Source organism: Lepidochelys kempii, chromosome 2 (genome assembly GCF_965140265.1).
Source record: "Lepidochelys kempii isolate rLepKem1 chromosome 2, rLepKem1.hap2, whole genome shotgun sequence".
Lineage (NCBI taxonomy): Eukaryota > Metazoa > Chordata > Testudines > Cheloniidae > Lepidochelys > Lepidochelys kempii.
Window position 1 is genome coordinate 100650287 of NC_133257.1, and position 12872 is coordinate 100663158.

General features: G+C 34.7%; 1 protein-coding gene across 7 annotated transcripts in view; it reads left to right on the plus strand.

The window, feature by feature from the left end:
- Positions 1-12872, plus strand: part of ZNF407 (zinc finger protein 407) — a 463568-nt gene that overhangs the window by 39823 nt on the left and 410873 nt on the right. For all 7 annotated transcript variants that reach the window (XR_012157273.1, XM_073331771.1, XM_073331772.1 and 4 more), the window contains exon 3: positions 4253-4367. Coding sequence is in view for 6 of the 7 variants with exons in the window: in XM_073331771.1 (XP_073187872.1) it covers positions 4253-4367 (115 nt within the window). In the remaining variant the exon portion in view is untranslated. The remainder of the gene's footprint in view (positions 1-4252; positions 4368-12872) is intronic.

The following is a 12872-nucleotide window of genomic DNA, read 5'->3' on the forward strand; positions in this document are numbered from 1 at the left end:
TAATCAATGTAGGCATTTCAGCACTTAATTTCCCTTGTGTGTTGATAGCTGATCATTCTTAATCCATTAAGATTTATTTAGTCGTTTACAATGCAAAATAGGTTTGCACTGGTCACTTGTGCCATTTGAAAATGTCCACCAGGTTAAGTGCAGAATGTAGTCCATTAGTCTTCCTTGACTATATGTATTAATTGCATTTAAAATCAAGTTAATGTGGATGTGAAAGTGAGGTAACTATCAATATATGACAAAGCAACCCGACTTACATAAGTTACATCATTGATTGTAACATTGAGTAAAAGTTAGCATACTTTTTAACATCTTGTGTGGGTCTGATCACCAAGTGTATTTTTATAGTGCTTTAGATTGGCCCTAAACATACAAAACAGCAGGCTTCTGGGAATTGAATACAAGGCTACCATTTCATTTTGCAAGTCATTTTTGGGGGAAAGTTACAGAACAGGTTTTAATCTGTGCTCTCTTTTCTCAGTACCTTAAAATGAATTGCTTTCTGATAGTTTGCTTATGCAAATGAAATAATTATGCTGGGACTTTTATTAATAGTTAACTGGAAGAGAACTTACCCTTCCAAACCCTCTTTTCATATTTGTGATTTACTGTATGTTTTATATAACCTCTTCTTCCCATCTTTATCACAATGAAAGCAATTGATAAGAAATAAAATGGTTTTTGGTAAGCAAGAATGGTGGCAGGAGGAAGAAACCTACCGTAGTATACTGTATATTCTGTCTCGGTTAAACCTAGCAGGACAAACAAGTACAATATTTTTCTCTATCTCACCTTGCACTACTGTAACACCAGCTGTATCGTACGAGATGAGTTACTGGTTGTTTTCAGATTTCTTATTCCTCTTCTTGCTAAATCTTACTTCAGGAACACTCTCCTCCCGCTCCATGCCCCGCGCCCCCCCCCCCCCCAATTGAAAACCCTATATTTTAGACTATTTGGAATCATTAGTAGCATGTTTTTGGAGGGTGGAAAACTATTACTAATGATTCCAAATAGTAGAATACAGAGTGTTTTCAAAATGCCTTAAATTAATTTCAAGAGATTTTCACATAGCAAATGAGAAGGGATGTTATGCCAGAGAGGAGATAACCAGCAAGTCCATCACATGTTGACAAGTGAAAATGAGGAAGTGTAAAATAAAACAAAAGGAATCGTAAAGGTGGAAGACTTTTTTACTTACAATTCAAGGAGGTCCTATAATCTTAATTAACAATCAGAATTTCTGAGGTAAAAATCACCTGCAGCCCTGTCATCTTTGTTTGGGATTTCATCAGATTTCTCAAGCTAAATAAAGGAGGGCACACACACACAAAAGCCTAAGTACTGTAGAAAGTATGGTCTTGATAACTCACTCTGGTGATACTCCTCACTCTATGTTAATACTGAACCAGTGATCCAGCATGGCGCTAGTGAATACTTCGGCACTGAAAATGACATTTTTGGAGGCTTAGAACTGAGGCTTTGAATATTTCTTGTCACTGGAGACCTATGATTCCTTTCACCAGAATTAAGGTTATTAACTCCAGTGGTCTGGTGAGATTGCACCACAAATCATTATATTCTGCCTTCTACATTTTCTGTAGTTTCTATTTTATTTTCATTTCCCTTTTAAAGAATGCTGTTGCTATCACACGATAGCTACTATGTTTCCACACCACAGGTTGTGGGTGATATGATCCCTGTATTTATGAAAGCTCTTTGGTTGGAAAGGTGCTGTAAATGAAGATATTACGACTGTTTTGAAATTAATTAAGGACTAAGTGTAAAGCCAATGAACAATGTGTCTCATTTCACAGAACAAGAGAAAGTACTGACATAATAAAAATATGGCCAAGAAAAATCTAGGTTGGGCAAAAATACTGTTTTTAAGTACTCATTTAGGAAATGCAGAGTTTTGTCCCATTGATTTGACTTTATGAATCTATATGTTAGGTATGAAATATGTATGTATAGATTTGTTCTACCCGAATAGGTTTTGGACCAAATTCGGTGCCACCAAGTTAAAAGAACTTTTACTGTTTTAGTTTCAGACAATAAGTACTGGCTGTAGCCTACCAGTACTTGAATTTTCATGGTGTTTAAATGGAGATGTTAGCAGACATTCAGCTGTGTATGTGAGGAAAAAAATTGTCAAGGCCTCAGTGATTTTTGGATGAGAGCAGTCAACAGAAAAATACATTTATGTATTGTCAGCACACTGTAGCAATGAACACTATGACCGGACTGAGCTATAGTTTTTCACAAAGGAGTCATGTAAATTGAAAACAGCAAAGGTCTTGTTCAGAGCCCTGCGGGACACCTGCAGTAACAGAAAGAGGAACAAATTTACAATTTAATCTGTGTGAGAGAGAAACAAAAAAAAACCATAGGGTTGAATCCATAGGATATTTGAATTCGATGAAATAAAATGGCAATATAACTACTGGTAGAGGGTTTTTTTTAATCATATCTGGCTATAGCCCTGATATTATTAATTGTGTAATTAGTCTTGAAGCTCATAAGTTAGAACATCAACTTTAACATTTTTTTATTTAATGCGAAGGTATATTAACACTATTCAAATTTATTTTATTTGCATGGGTCCCTTTATAGAATACAGTGTTGATTTGGAATGTCACCAAATTAATGTTTAATTTAGTTTTATCAGGATCATTTAAATAAACTGGGGTTTTTCAGTGTGATTGATAGAATGTGATTGCTGTTAGCTGCAGTCTCAACCTGCTTTTGACATTTAAACATATAAAGCTGACTAGATATAACCATTCAGGTGCTAAATATTTTTTACATCTACTTCTAACAGTAGAAATGGAAGTATTAAGAGATCTGGCTTCATTGTCACTGAACTGTGAAATATTCAACCTTGTCTGCCCGTGCTTAGTACTGTTGATTTTTTTATTTCTGTTAGAAGATTAAAATTAAATGCTTCATTTTTCTTCAGCTTTTGGGAATTAAATTGAAATTTAAGACTCTAAAATTTTTTACTAAGATCCTCAATTTCAACAAAGTATTCTTGAAGGATATTCTATTTTCAAGGACACAGCACAAAGGTTCATTGATCAAATATGATATACTATAACATTTTTCATATCAGTCTTTGTGTATTTATTAAAGATCACATATTTCAGATTATGCTTAACTCTATTGGAAGACATACGTCACCAACATACTAAACATAATTAATTTTAAATGCAATTCTGTTATTTTGATTTATTGATTTTAAGGATTTACTTGTTAGAAAATTGGAAAGTGTTACAGCATACTTTAAAATAAAGTGTCATTGCTTAGTAACCTCCGAATGGACATCTGCCACATTTAACCATTATACCGCAGTAGTAATGCAACTTTCTCATCTTGACTGGGGAGTCAGTGTTAATTAAGATACATTATTTCTATACAGACTTTTCCTGGCCTGATATGTTCAAAAAGAATAGGTCATTCCTACTTCATTAGAAAAATAATTTTATAATTCCTTGGTTTGCACTGGCCATTTAATAATAAAGTTTGTTCTTAAAATAAATAATAAGCAAAATGTCAATACTTCTGGTTTGCAGAAGAAGCATAAATTCTTGATCATAAAGTAGTCATAAAGGCATAATATTTTATCCACTATATAGTCATACATTGCATGTCATTACAATAGCAAGGTGATGAATCATTCTCTATGTATGACAGAAGAAATGTGAAATACCAATGTTACTGTGAAATCTATTCAAAGTCAGAGGAATATAATAAAATTAAATGAACTGTTCATACATATTTACTTTAACAACAAGGATATTTATAAGTCTACATCTTTCATCCAAACTTTTTATGGCCATTAATTGACTTAGCCATTTTGAAAATGGGGAAAGGTGTAGAACAACTTTGATCACCTCATTTAAATGGTATTGTCCTAGTATATCGTCTTCTGGTTTTAATACTCTTTATAAAAAGTAAATGGTTATTAAAAGTTCAGTTTGAAAGTAGTTTCAGTGGGCTTAAGGAATGTCATTTCAGTGAACCTAAGGAAACTCTCTTTAATGGGAAATCTATGGTATATAGCTGTATCCCTGGAGTGATAAATAAGTGTATGTAATAACTTCTTTTGCAAGGCAAAATTCTTAAACGGTAAATGGGGGATATATTTTTTAAAGGTTATTTTTTCTAAGGAATTTTTATTTCTTTAACCATGAGTAATATGTTATTCTAATTCAACTCGTATCTTATGCTAAATTTTACTTAGGATCAAAGCCATTCAAGTGCAAGATATGCCACTTTGCAACAGCTCAGCTCGGAGATGCCAGAAACCATGTCAAGAGGCACCTTGGGATGAGGGAATACAAGTGTCATGTCTGTGGGTGAGTAAATTGAAACAGTTTCCACGATGGTTAACCAGGAGAAGAGTGCAGGATATGCATTGTTTCAGAATTCAAAACTGTGATGTGAGCAAGAGTGGCTAAAATTATGCATGCATATCCTCCTTTCCATTGTTATGGTAAATTCCTTAAATACAGTTATGACATTCTTTTCCCACTTCTAATCCTGCACTGAAGATGAGCAATTTTACGGGCTACAAGGTCAATTTGAACCTGTAATCTGTAAATTGACTAAATTATAGGATGTTCATTCACATTGCCAGGGAGAACTGTAAATTCCATTTAAAGACATAAAAAATATATAATACAGACTTTATTCTGTGTATATGTGGTGTGTCCCTCCCCAGTCCTGTTATAATTTTAGTTCCATTAACAGATCTGTGGGCTCTATTAGGGATTTCATTCCTTAGGAAAACAAAACAGAAGACTGACTTTCAGACAACTGGATATAAAATATTACATGCCTAATATGTTTTTTAAAAAATTCAAGTATTTAATAGATGTTTGTGTTCTTGTTTGTTACAAAAATTCCTGTTTTTCTTTCTTTCTTAATGGTTATTTCTTCAGAAGGATCATTCGTAATGTTTAATTGTCCTTCAAATGTGTTGCATTTAATAGGAGGCATTGAGACTCCTTAATGCAAAACTAATTAATTTAGCAGAAATGTTTAAAAGGTTTTAAAATGCCATGGCATATATGGTACATCATAGGACATTCAAAGTAGAATTTTAATACCCTACTTCTGATTAAAAATATATTTTAATGTTATTATGCGAGAGAATTAACTAATATATGCATCATATAAAAACACTTTATGCAAACCTGTGTAACCTGCTGTAGAGGTCTTATGGCTAATGTGTAAAACAGCATAGGTTCAATTAGATAATGCACTGCACACATGAATGGTATGGTGTGATGTTAGGGATATTATTCAGCAGGAGGTTCTTATAGTCAACATTTGCAATACATATTTATTGCAGGACAAAGTGAGTTTCACATTTCAAAGGACAAGTGAAACTTCAGCTGAAAATGCAGCTGAGTGATTTTCACTGATTTATCTATCTATTTTAAAATAATTTTGCAAGGAATGTTGTTAGATACTTTGGGTGATTTTATTCAATTGGGGTAATTGATGATTGAGTTATTTAAATGTGAAGTAAATTTATATGAAGTTTGTCCGTAAGTCCACAGAAGATCAGTAGTAGGATGACTTTTGTTACTTCTTATATTAGCTACAAGAGTCAAGTGCAACATGGAGCATTTTAATAGTCGTCTTTTTAGGCATTTAAAAAAATCATGTTAACAGTTTTTACCCTATAAATTAATTATCTTTCGTGTGAAAGATGATTAACAAATACAGGTGCACAAAAAATAAAAAAAACAAAGCTTAGACTTTGCTTTGAAGTTGTCAACAAACTTGTCTATTACTTCACAATTCAACATCCTATTGACTCACATTGAAAAGTTAGCATATTATTTAATTATCCTATCAACAGAGACATAGCTTTTGTAATCACCAAATTATTAAGTTCGTATCCCCTACAGAGAAGAAATTAATTGTGAGGAGAATTTGGCACATTTTCTGATATCAAAAGCTCAGTCCTACTTAGTATTGACATGGTACCTAAACTAGTCTTAGAATCTGCAACAGAAAACATACAACTATCAAGAACAAAACATATTTGTATGACTTAAGCTATGGAATTAAGTCTGTTAGTCACTTTGCTATGCTAATTGTTTACTACATGTTGTTGAAATGTCATACTGGTAGCCAAATAGCTATATATTTATATTGTTGTATAGAGTTATGCCACTAATCTTCATTTACAACATGGATCTGTGCATTTAATATATAATAAAACAACCAGCCAGAGAGACATCCTCCGCCACCACCACCACCCTCTGCGCACAAAAATCTGGTTTATAGTGCAGTTTAGTCCTTTTGCAGTTTAAATAATCATCACATTACACTTGATATGCACCAAAAATGTATTTTAACAGTTATATATTAACATTAGTTTAATTGGAAAAGACATCTTTACACTGAAGCTAACAATCCTGAAGAATTAAAATGGATTAGAAGAATAAGGTATGACCAATGCCGTTTGAACTGTAGACCAAATAATGAATATGCCATCCTTAATGTGGAAGAAGGGGGGAAAAAAGTATAATAGCTTGTGCTGTATTTCTGCCGTATTAATTGAAAGGATAGAAGTGTATGTAGGCTAAAAAATAAAGTAGCAACATAAAAAAATTGCTAGGATTGGCTATCTGATTAGTGACACTACAGAGCATTGGTACATTAACACCACTGACAATGTCAATTCATTATCATTGATGGCTAAATAATCTTAGAAATGCTCAGTGGACCTATTAGTTCCTGAACATAAGCAGCTCATGCTGCATTTCTTCATTAGCTTTAATTGCTATAAATTCTACCTTTTTAAAAATCATGCTTTAAGAGGTGAAGTGATCTTTCAGGAACATTAACTCTGTAATTTTGTCACAAACAGAAGGTCCTGCACTATGTTTTCTTTTCTGCAGTAGTTAATATTCTGTTCTCTGACTTTTGGATTCATAGGAATAAGCCCTCTGCTAGCTGTGAGGATAAATTGTTTTTCAAATGCTGTTGAACCTGTTCAGGAGCCTTTTCAAGGTGAAATGTCAGTGCTAGGTTGTGGTTTATTATAGTCTCAGGCGATCATTTGATTGTTTTGAAGAAGTACAATTTCCTTTTGGATCGGAAACTAAAATATTTGTAAAAATAAATATGCCAAACCAGCGTTGATTCTTTTAGTCTTGTCTGAACATTTCAATTGCTCAGAATATATTATATGTACCGTATGTCACATAAAGGTAATTTACCTACCTTTCGAAAAACTAGAACCATTTTTCTTTTTTAATTTAAGTATAGTTTTTTTTCAGCTGCACAGCAGAAACTCCTTGACAGAGAAATTGGACAACACTAATCTTTTAGCATTTGAAATAAACCAACTGCTCCTCATTTCCTTGTCGGCAGATGTGTGGTGATTGTTTTCCTCTGCCCATATCCACGACTGGAAAATATATCCATAATTTGAGAGGGTAGTATCTATTTTCTGATTAGTCAACTGCTACTCAGTTAATTTAAAAAATCTGGCTATTAATTTGCCTGAGACACTTGAGTTAGATTAGCAAATCTTAGTGGTTGCCCAGCATTTAGAATTTTTGTTTCATTTGCCCAGTGGCATGCTTATGTTTATCATGTGCTTTTCAAATTTTATGCCTCAGGTAGAAAATGAAAAATACATTGTTCTTGTACTTCAGATTTTGAACAGAATTTATAGGCAACGTATACATCTACTTTTCTCTTGCCTTTGCTTTCAGAAATAGATTTTATTTTTTTTAGGGGGGGGCGTATAGTAATATGTTTAAACTAAGAGTGCTTCTTCTTTGTCTCTGTCTTTCTGTCTTTCAATATGGCTTTTTAATAAGGATCTGCTGAAGAAAATTGGTGTCAGGTAGGTTTGTGTTTTTGGGGATATTTTTAACATTTAAAACATGCACATAGCCATGTGTGAGTGCATGCACACACGGTTAAAAAGACTTCTGTATTATTATCTTCATATTGTCATTATACTGATTCCAGATATAATAGTCCACTGCGTTAAGAAGCGACAGTGTATTTTGGCATAGACAACCTTCTTGATTTTCTTGACTTTTTGCTCAGATTTCCCTTTCTTGTGGTTCTTATTTCCTTCCCACTCCTCACCTCCAAGAAATGTTTTGAAGCTCCTTTTCTCACTTAACTTTGGAGAAATGGTTAGATGTGTTGTTGAATAAACCATTTACTAAGTTCAACTATCTTTTCAAATACTAATATTAGTCAACTTTGAGAAGAGTTTTAAAAGCCCTAAAGATGCAAATGACTTCAGTTTATATTTTGACACTATAATTGGTGCTATAGATAGTCTGGTGGTCTTAGAATCTGTATAAAGTCCAGTTTTTTCATGACATTAGTTGATCATCTGAGGAAAATATTTGCAGCTAAAGCAGGTGTGTTAATTTATCTGTAGCCTTAATGGGGATCTACTTTGACCTGTCAGAAGATACCAGACATAATGCAAATAAATGGTTGGTTAGACTTTTTTTCTCCACTAACTCCAGATTTTTGAGTGAGTAGTTTTAGCATCAGGGTAGTTATTTACTGTACTTGCTTGCATTTAGCCTTGCGAAGAACATGCTTGTTTCTAAACTTATCCATAGGAACAGAGAAAATGTACATTGGGTTTTCGGGGGTGCTGTAATCTACTATAAATTAACTATTTATTCTTGTGTGCTTTAAGAAACCCTAAATAGAAAGTTGCAACTCCAGAAAAACTATTTTTGTGTGGTATTACCTAGTTTTTGTGCATTAGAAGGGATCTCTGTGTAGATGATTATAATGTCACTTTCTGACCTTTGCAGCTTGAATAATTGTAAATCATTGCTTCATAACGTGTCAGAGAATGTCTGTACTAGGCAATTAAATGGCAGAATATAATAGACCAAATTATTGCCTGTCATGTTTTCAACAACACAGTTAGTATTTGAGTTACACTTAATCATTACGTGCATTAGCAACTTCATTGGAATCCAGCTTCAGGCTGAGCATGAAATACATTACATTATTTAAACCTCTAATGGTAGAAGTCATTTATTTGTGTTGAAGTGTACAACATGCAGAGTTTCATAAAGCAAGGAACACTTGAGAGCTTAATTTATCCAAATCAAAGTCTAAATGCAGATAAACAGAAGTGGAAAAAATTAGTAATTTTTATAGACTGGAAATATTTAAAAATACATGGTTGTGAGTAATTGTAGGCAGCAGGAATAAATTAAAATCACTATTTTTAGTCGGCTCAGAGAACTAAAGCTGTTGTGTATCTAAATCATCAAATGCACCATGGAATTGCATTTTTGACTGAACAATTAATTACACACGTCATATCTACAGATGTATCCAAACAAAAAAATGTTTGGTTCAGCTACTTTAGGTTTAAGATTTATTTGTATTAGAAAGACAACGATTCTAGATCTAAATGTTCCTGAACTTCTATATCCAAATTTTGCAGTTTGGACCCATGCTTGTGTGGGTGCGTGTGTTTGCTTTAATAAAAAAATGAGTTAAAATATATAACATGCTGAGAATACATTTTAAATAAATTAATATGGCAATGCTAGAGAGTTAGGTGGAGTAAGATAATGTGTGTGTATTATATATGTTTCTGATTTTTGATCAATTATATATCATCTAGCATGTAATCTCTATTCTTACAGTCTAAGATACTTAAAATGCAAATAATTTGCGTATACTCACAAAAGCCAACAACATCTCTTTAACAGTTGATGGTGGTATGCATGCTATTATGTTTTGCATCAGATCATCTTGATTTGCTTGGAAGTTCACTGGGGATTGGCTTGAAGTTAAAGCAAATATTCTAGTTAACAAGGAAGACAGATAGATTTAGTGAAAGTATCCTCTAGTTAAAGACTTGGCAGTATGCTTCACTAGTGTCTGTTGTCTGGCTATACTGGAAGAAGGACAGGAGACACTGAATATGGTTTAATTAGGCCACAACTTTATTATTAACTACTGTCTGGGAGTACTCGGCAGATAAGTGTACAGTGCAGGTAACTTCATGATCATTTCAAGATCTACCCGGGGGTCTTCCATCAGCTCCAAACCTCCCTCCCCCTTTCCATCCTTGTCCACCAGCCAACCTGCTGCTGGGACCTTAGCATCTCCCTGACCCCTCGAATGAGGGTTAAGGTGGGCTATAAAGGGTGGGGGATTAGCTCCCTGATGACCCGGTCGTAAACAACCCCGTTTCCATTCCTTTAACAAACACCTCCTTTAAATCCTTTACCAAACCATTTATCTGTTAACTCTATCTCTTCCCTACAGAGTCCTTGCACTGGACATCCGCCCCATGCTTACAGAATGAGTTGCAATATCACAGCCTTCCATTTCTCTTCCATGCTTACCCCAACTAAGTCCTACCCCCCAAAACCTCTGTGGAGAAGGTGAAAAAACTCTCACTCTTCCTTGGCCAATCTGGCAGTGAGGGAAAAATCCCTTCCTAGTCCTCCGAGAAAGGAGTGGCTACTGCAGTGCCCACAGCGGATCCTGACCACATCTGGTATTTTGTCACTTTCAATGGTGGCAGGTTGGGTGCTGCTTTGCTTGGTCTGGGCAAAAGAGAGCGTCCCCTGCCCAGCTTTTCCCACCCAGCTTGCACCAACACCCCCTCTTCTGGTCATCTGGGAGGGAGGGGGTGAGTCAGCATCCTCACACTGACCTGCTCTTTGTCTGCAGCAATGTGCGTGCCTCTGCCCTTAAAGAGGTATATCCCTTCCCCCTGCAAGCCAGACAACTCCCCTCCTCCCTCCCGCTTAAGGCGTGATGTGGTCAGTATTGCAAATGGGGCAGAAAAGTCGAGACCAACTTTCCTATATAATAGTTCAGTTTGAAAATGTACTTTTATCAATGTGTACTGTAATTGAATTATTATGTGGCTTTAATTGAATTATTATTATTGTACTTGCTGAAGTGAATAGGCATGAAAAGTACATACTTAAGTGAATATGTGTTTGTATTTGAATTAGGAACATTGGTGATAATTTATACTAATATCTGTACTATATATAACCTACTGCAATGCACTTCCAAACTGTAATTATAAAGATACACAGAGTTGTGAGTGTGATATATGTGCCATGAATAACTAGTGCAGCTTCTTTTAGAAGCATTCCACTTTTTATTTATTTTTTAAACTATGGATGGTTCTGAAGTACAGGATACTTTATTGGACCACATAAGCATTTATTGCAGGAAAGGTCCAGTGTGTAATAAGACATTAAAGTGATTATGAATGTTACATCAGACCGGGCTGCTCTTGCTTGTAGTACAGTTAGGTGGGCCCATCATGAAAGTGGCAAGTTTTCCAAATCTTTTCAAACAGAAGAGCATACTGGCCAATAAAAAAAAAAAATTAAAAAATTGTATGGTGAGATGTCTGTCTATAGATTGTGAAAGGTTTCCTGTGACAGGCTGCAAAGGCACTACTGTCGATCTGGCTTACAGCAAACTAACGTTCTGCTCAAGTCTACTGCACATATAAAAAGTATATGGATAAAGGGGCAGGGCTATAGATCATGAGCACATGGGAAATAAAGCCATTGTTCTTGAACTTGGATGCCTAAACAAGTGGTCTGATTTTCATAGATTCAGCTTAGCATTACTGAATATTAGAGTTCTGGTTTAGTTGTCTTTAGGCTCTCAAGTTTGATAGTGTTGGCCTCCCTTAAACCACACTCTTTAGGAAAAGCTTACTGGTAGGTAGAAGGAGATAGAACTGAAGTGAGCAGGGGTTGGTCTAACACAGAAGCCTTTGAGCCTTTGTTATAGCCTGAGCAGGACTTTTTTGTTTTAAACCTTAGTGTTTCATTTTGCTAAAACTAGAGATGGACTTGAGACAGTTAAGATTTGGATATAGATCCAAATTTGAGGTTTGGATATATTTTTCTGGTTTAATCTGTTATGTAGAGAGAAGGAAGTCAAAGTCCAGATTTGATTCTGATTCCTGTATCTCCAGGTAAGAACTGTTCAATTTGAATTCTAGCTATTAAGTACTTGGGCAAAAAGTTCTCTCTATGAATATATCTTGATGCCAGACAACATTGGCCAAAACTACCAGTTTACAAATTCCAACAAATGACAGTAGTTCTGAGGGAGTTTATCAGAACAGCCTGTATTCAATTTTGCTAGCTTTTCATGAGATCTGCTTTCAATCAGGAAATCATTTTGTTGAAATCTGATTCAATGTAAGCCCTCCCAATCTATCCTATTAGGAATTCCTGCTTTGATTTAATAGATTGTGTTTCATACTATTTCTATATTTGAGACCCACATTATGGTATTATTAAATAAATGGCCAAAGCCTGCTCACCTTACTCACTTGAGTAATTTTAGTGAAGTCACAGAGATAACTCACATCAGTAAGAAGAGTTGAATTTTTCCCAGTCATATATTAATATAGGATCTCGTTCACACTACATCACTTCAGTTTTATGCCAGTATACCTCCTTTATGTTTAATTGAATCACACCAGTTTAAAGCTGCACTACTGCAGTGCTGCATCAGGTCCTGTTTTTAAGTTGACCTTATCAGATATATTGACAGAGTGTAATTTCTTCAATTATTATTCATTACAGCAGAATGTTCCAAACCCTCATGAGATGGCAGTGTAATGCATTGCAATATTCTTTCATATTAGAATGATATGTGATACCTATGTTGTATGCTTCTTTCAAATGGCCTGATCCTGCTCCAATTAAAATCTGTGGGAGTTCTGTCACTGATTCCAGTGGAGGCAGGAGCAACCCTGGAGATTAAGTGCTTCAGGGCAATGCATCTTGTTTTCTATTGTAACTATAATGTTGTGCACACTCTTGGGATTTAATTAA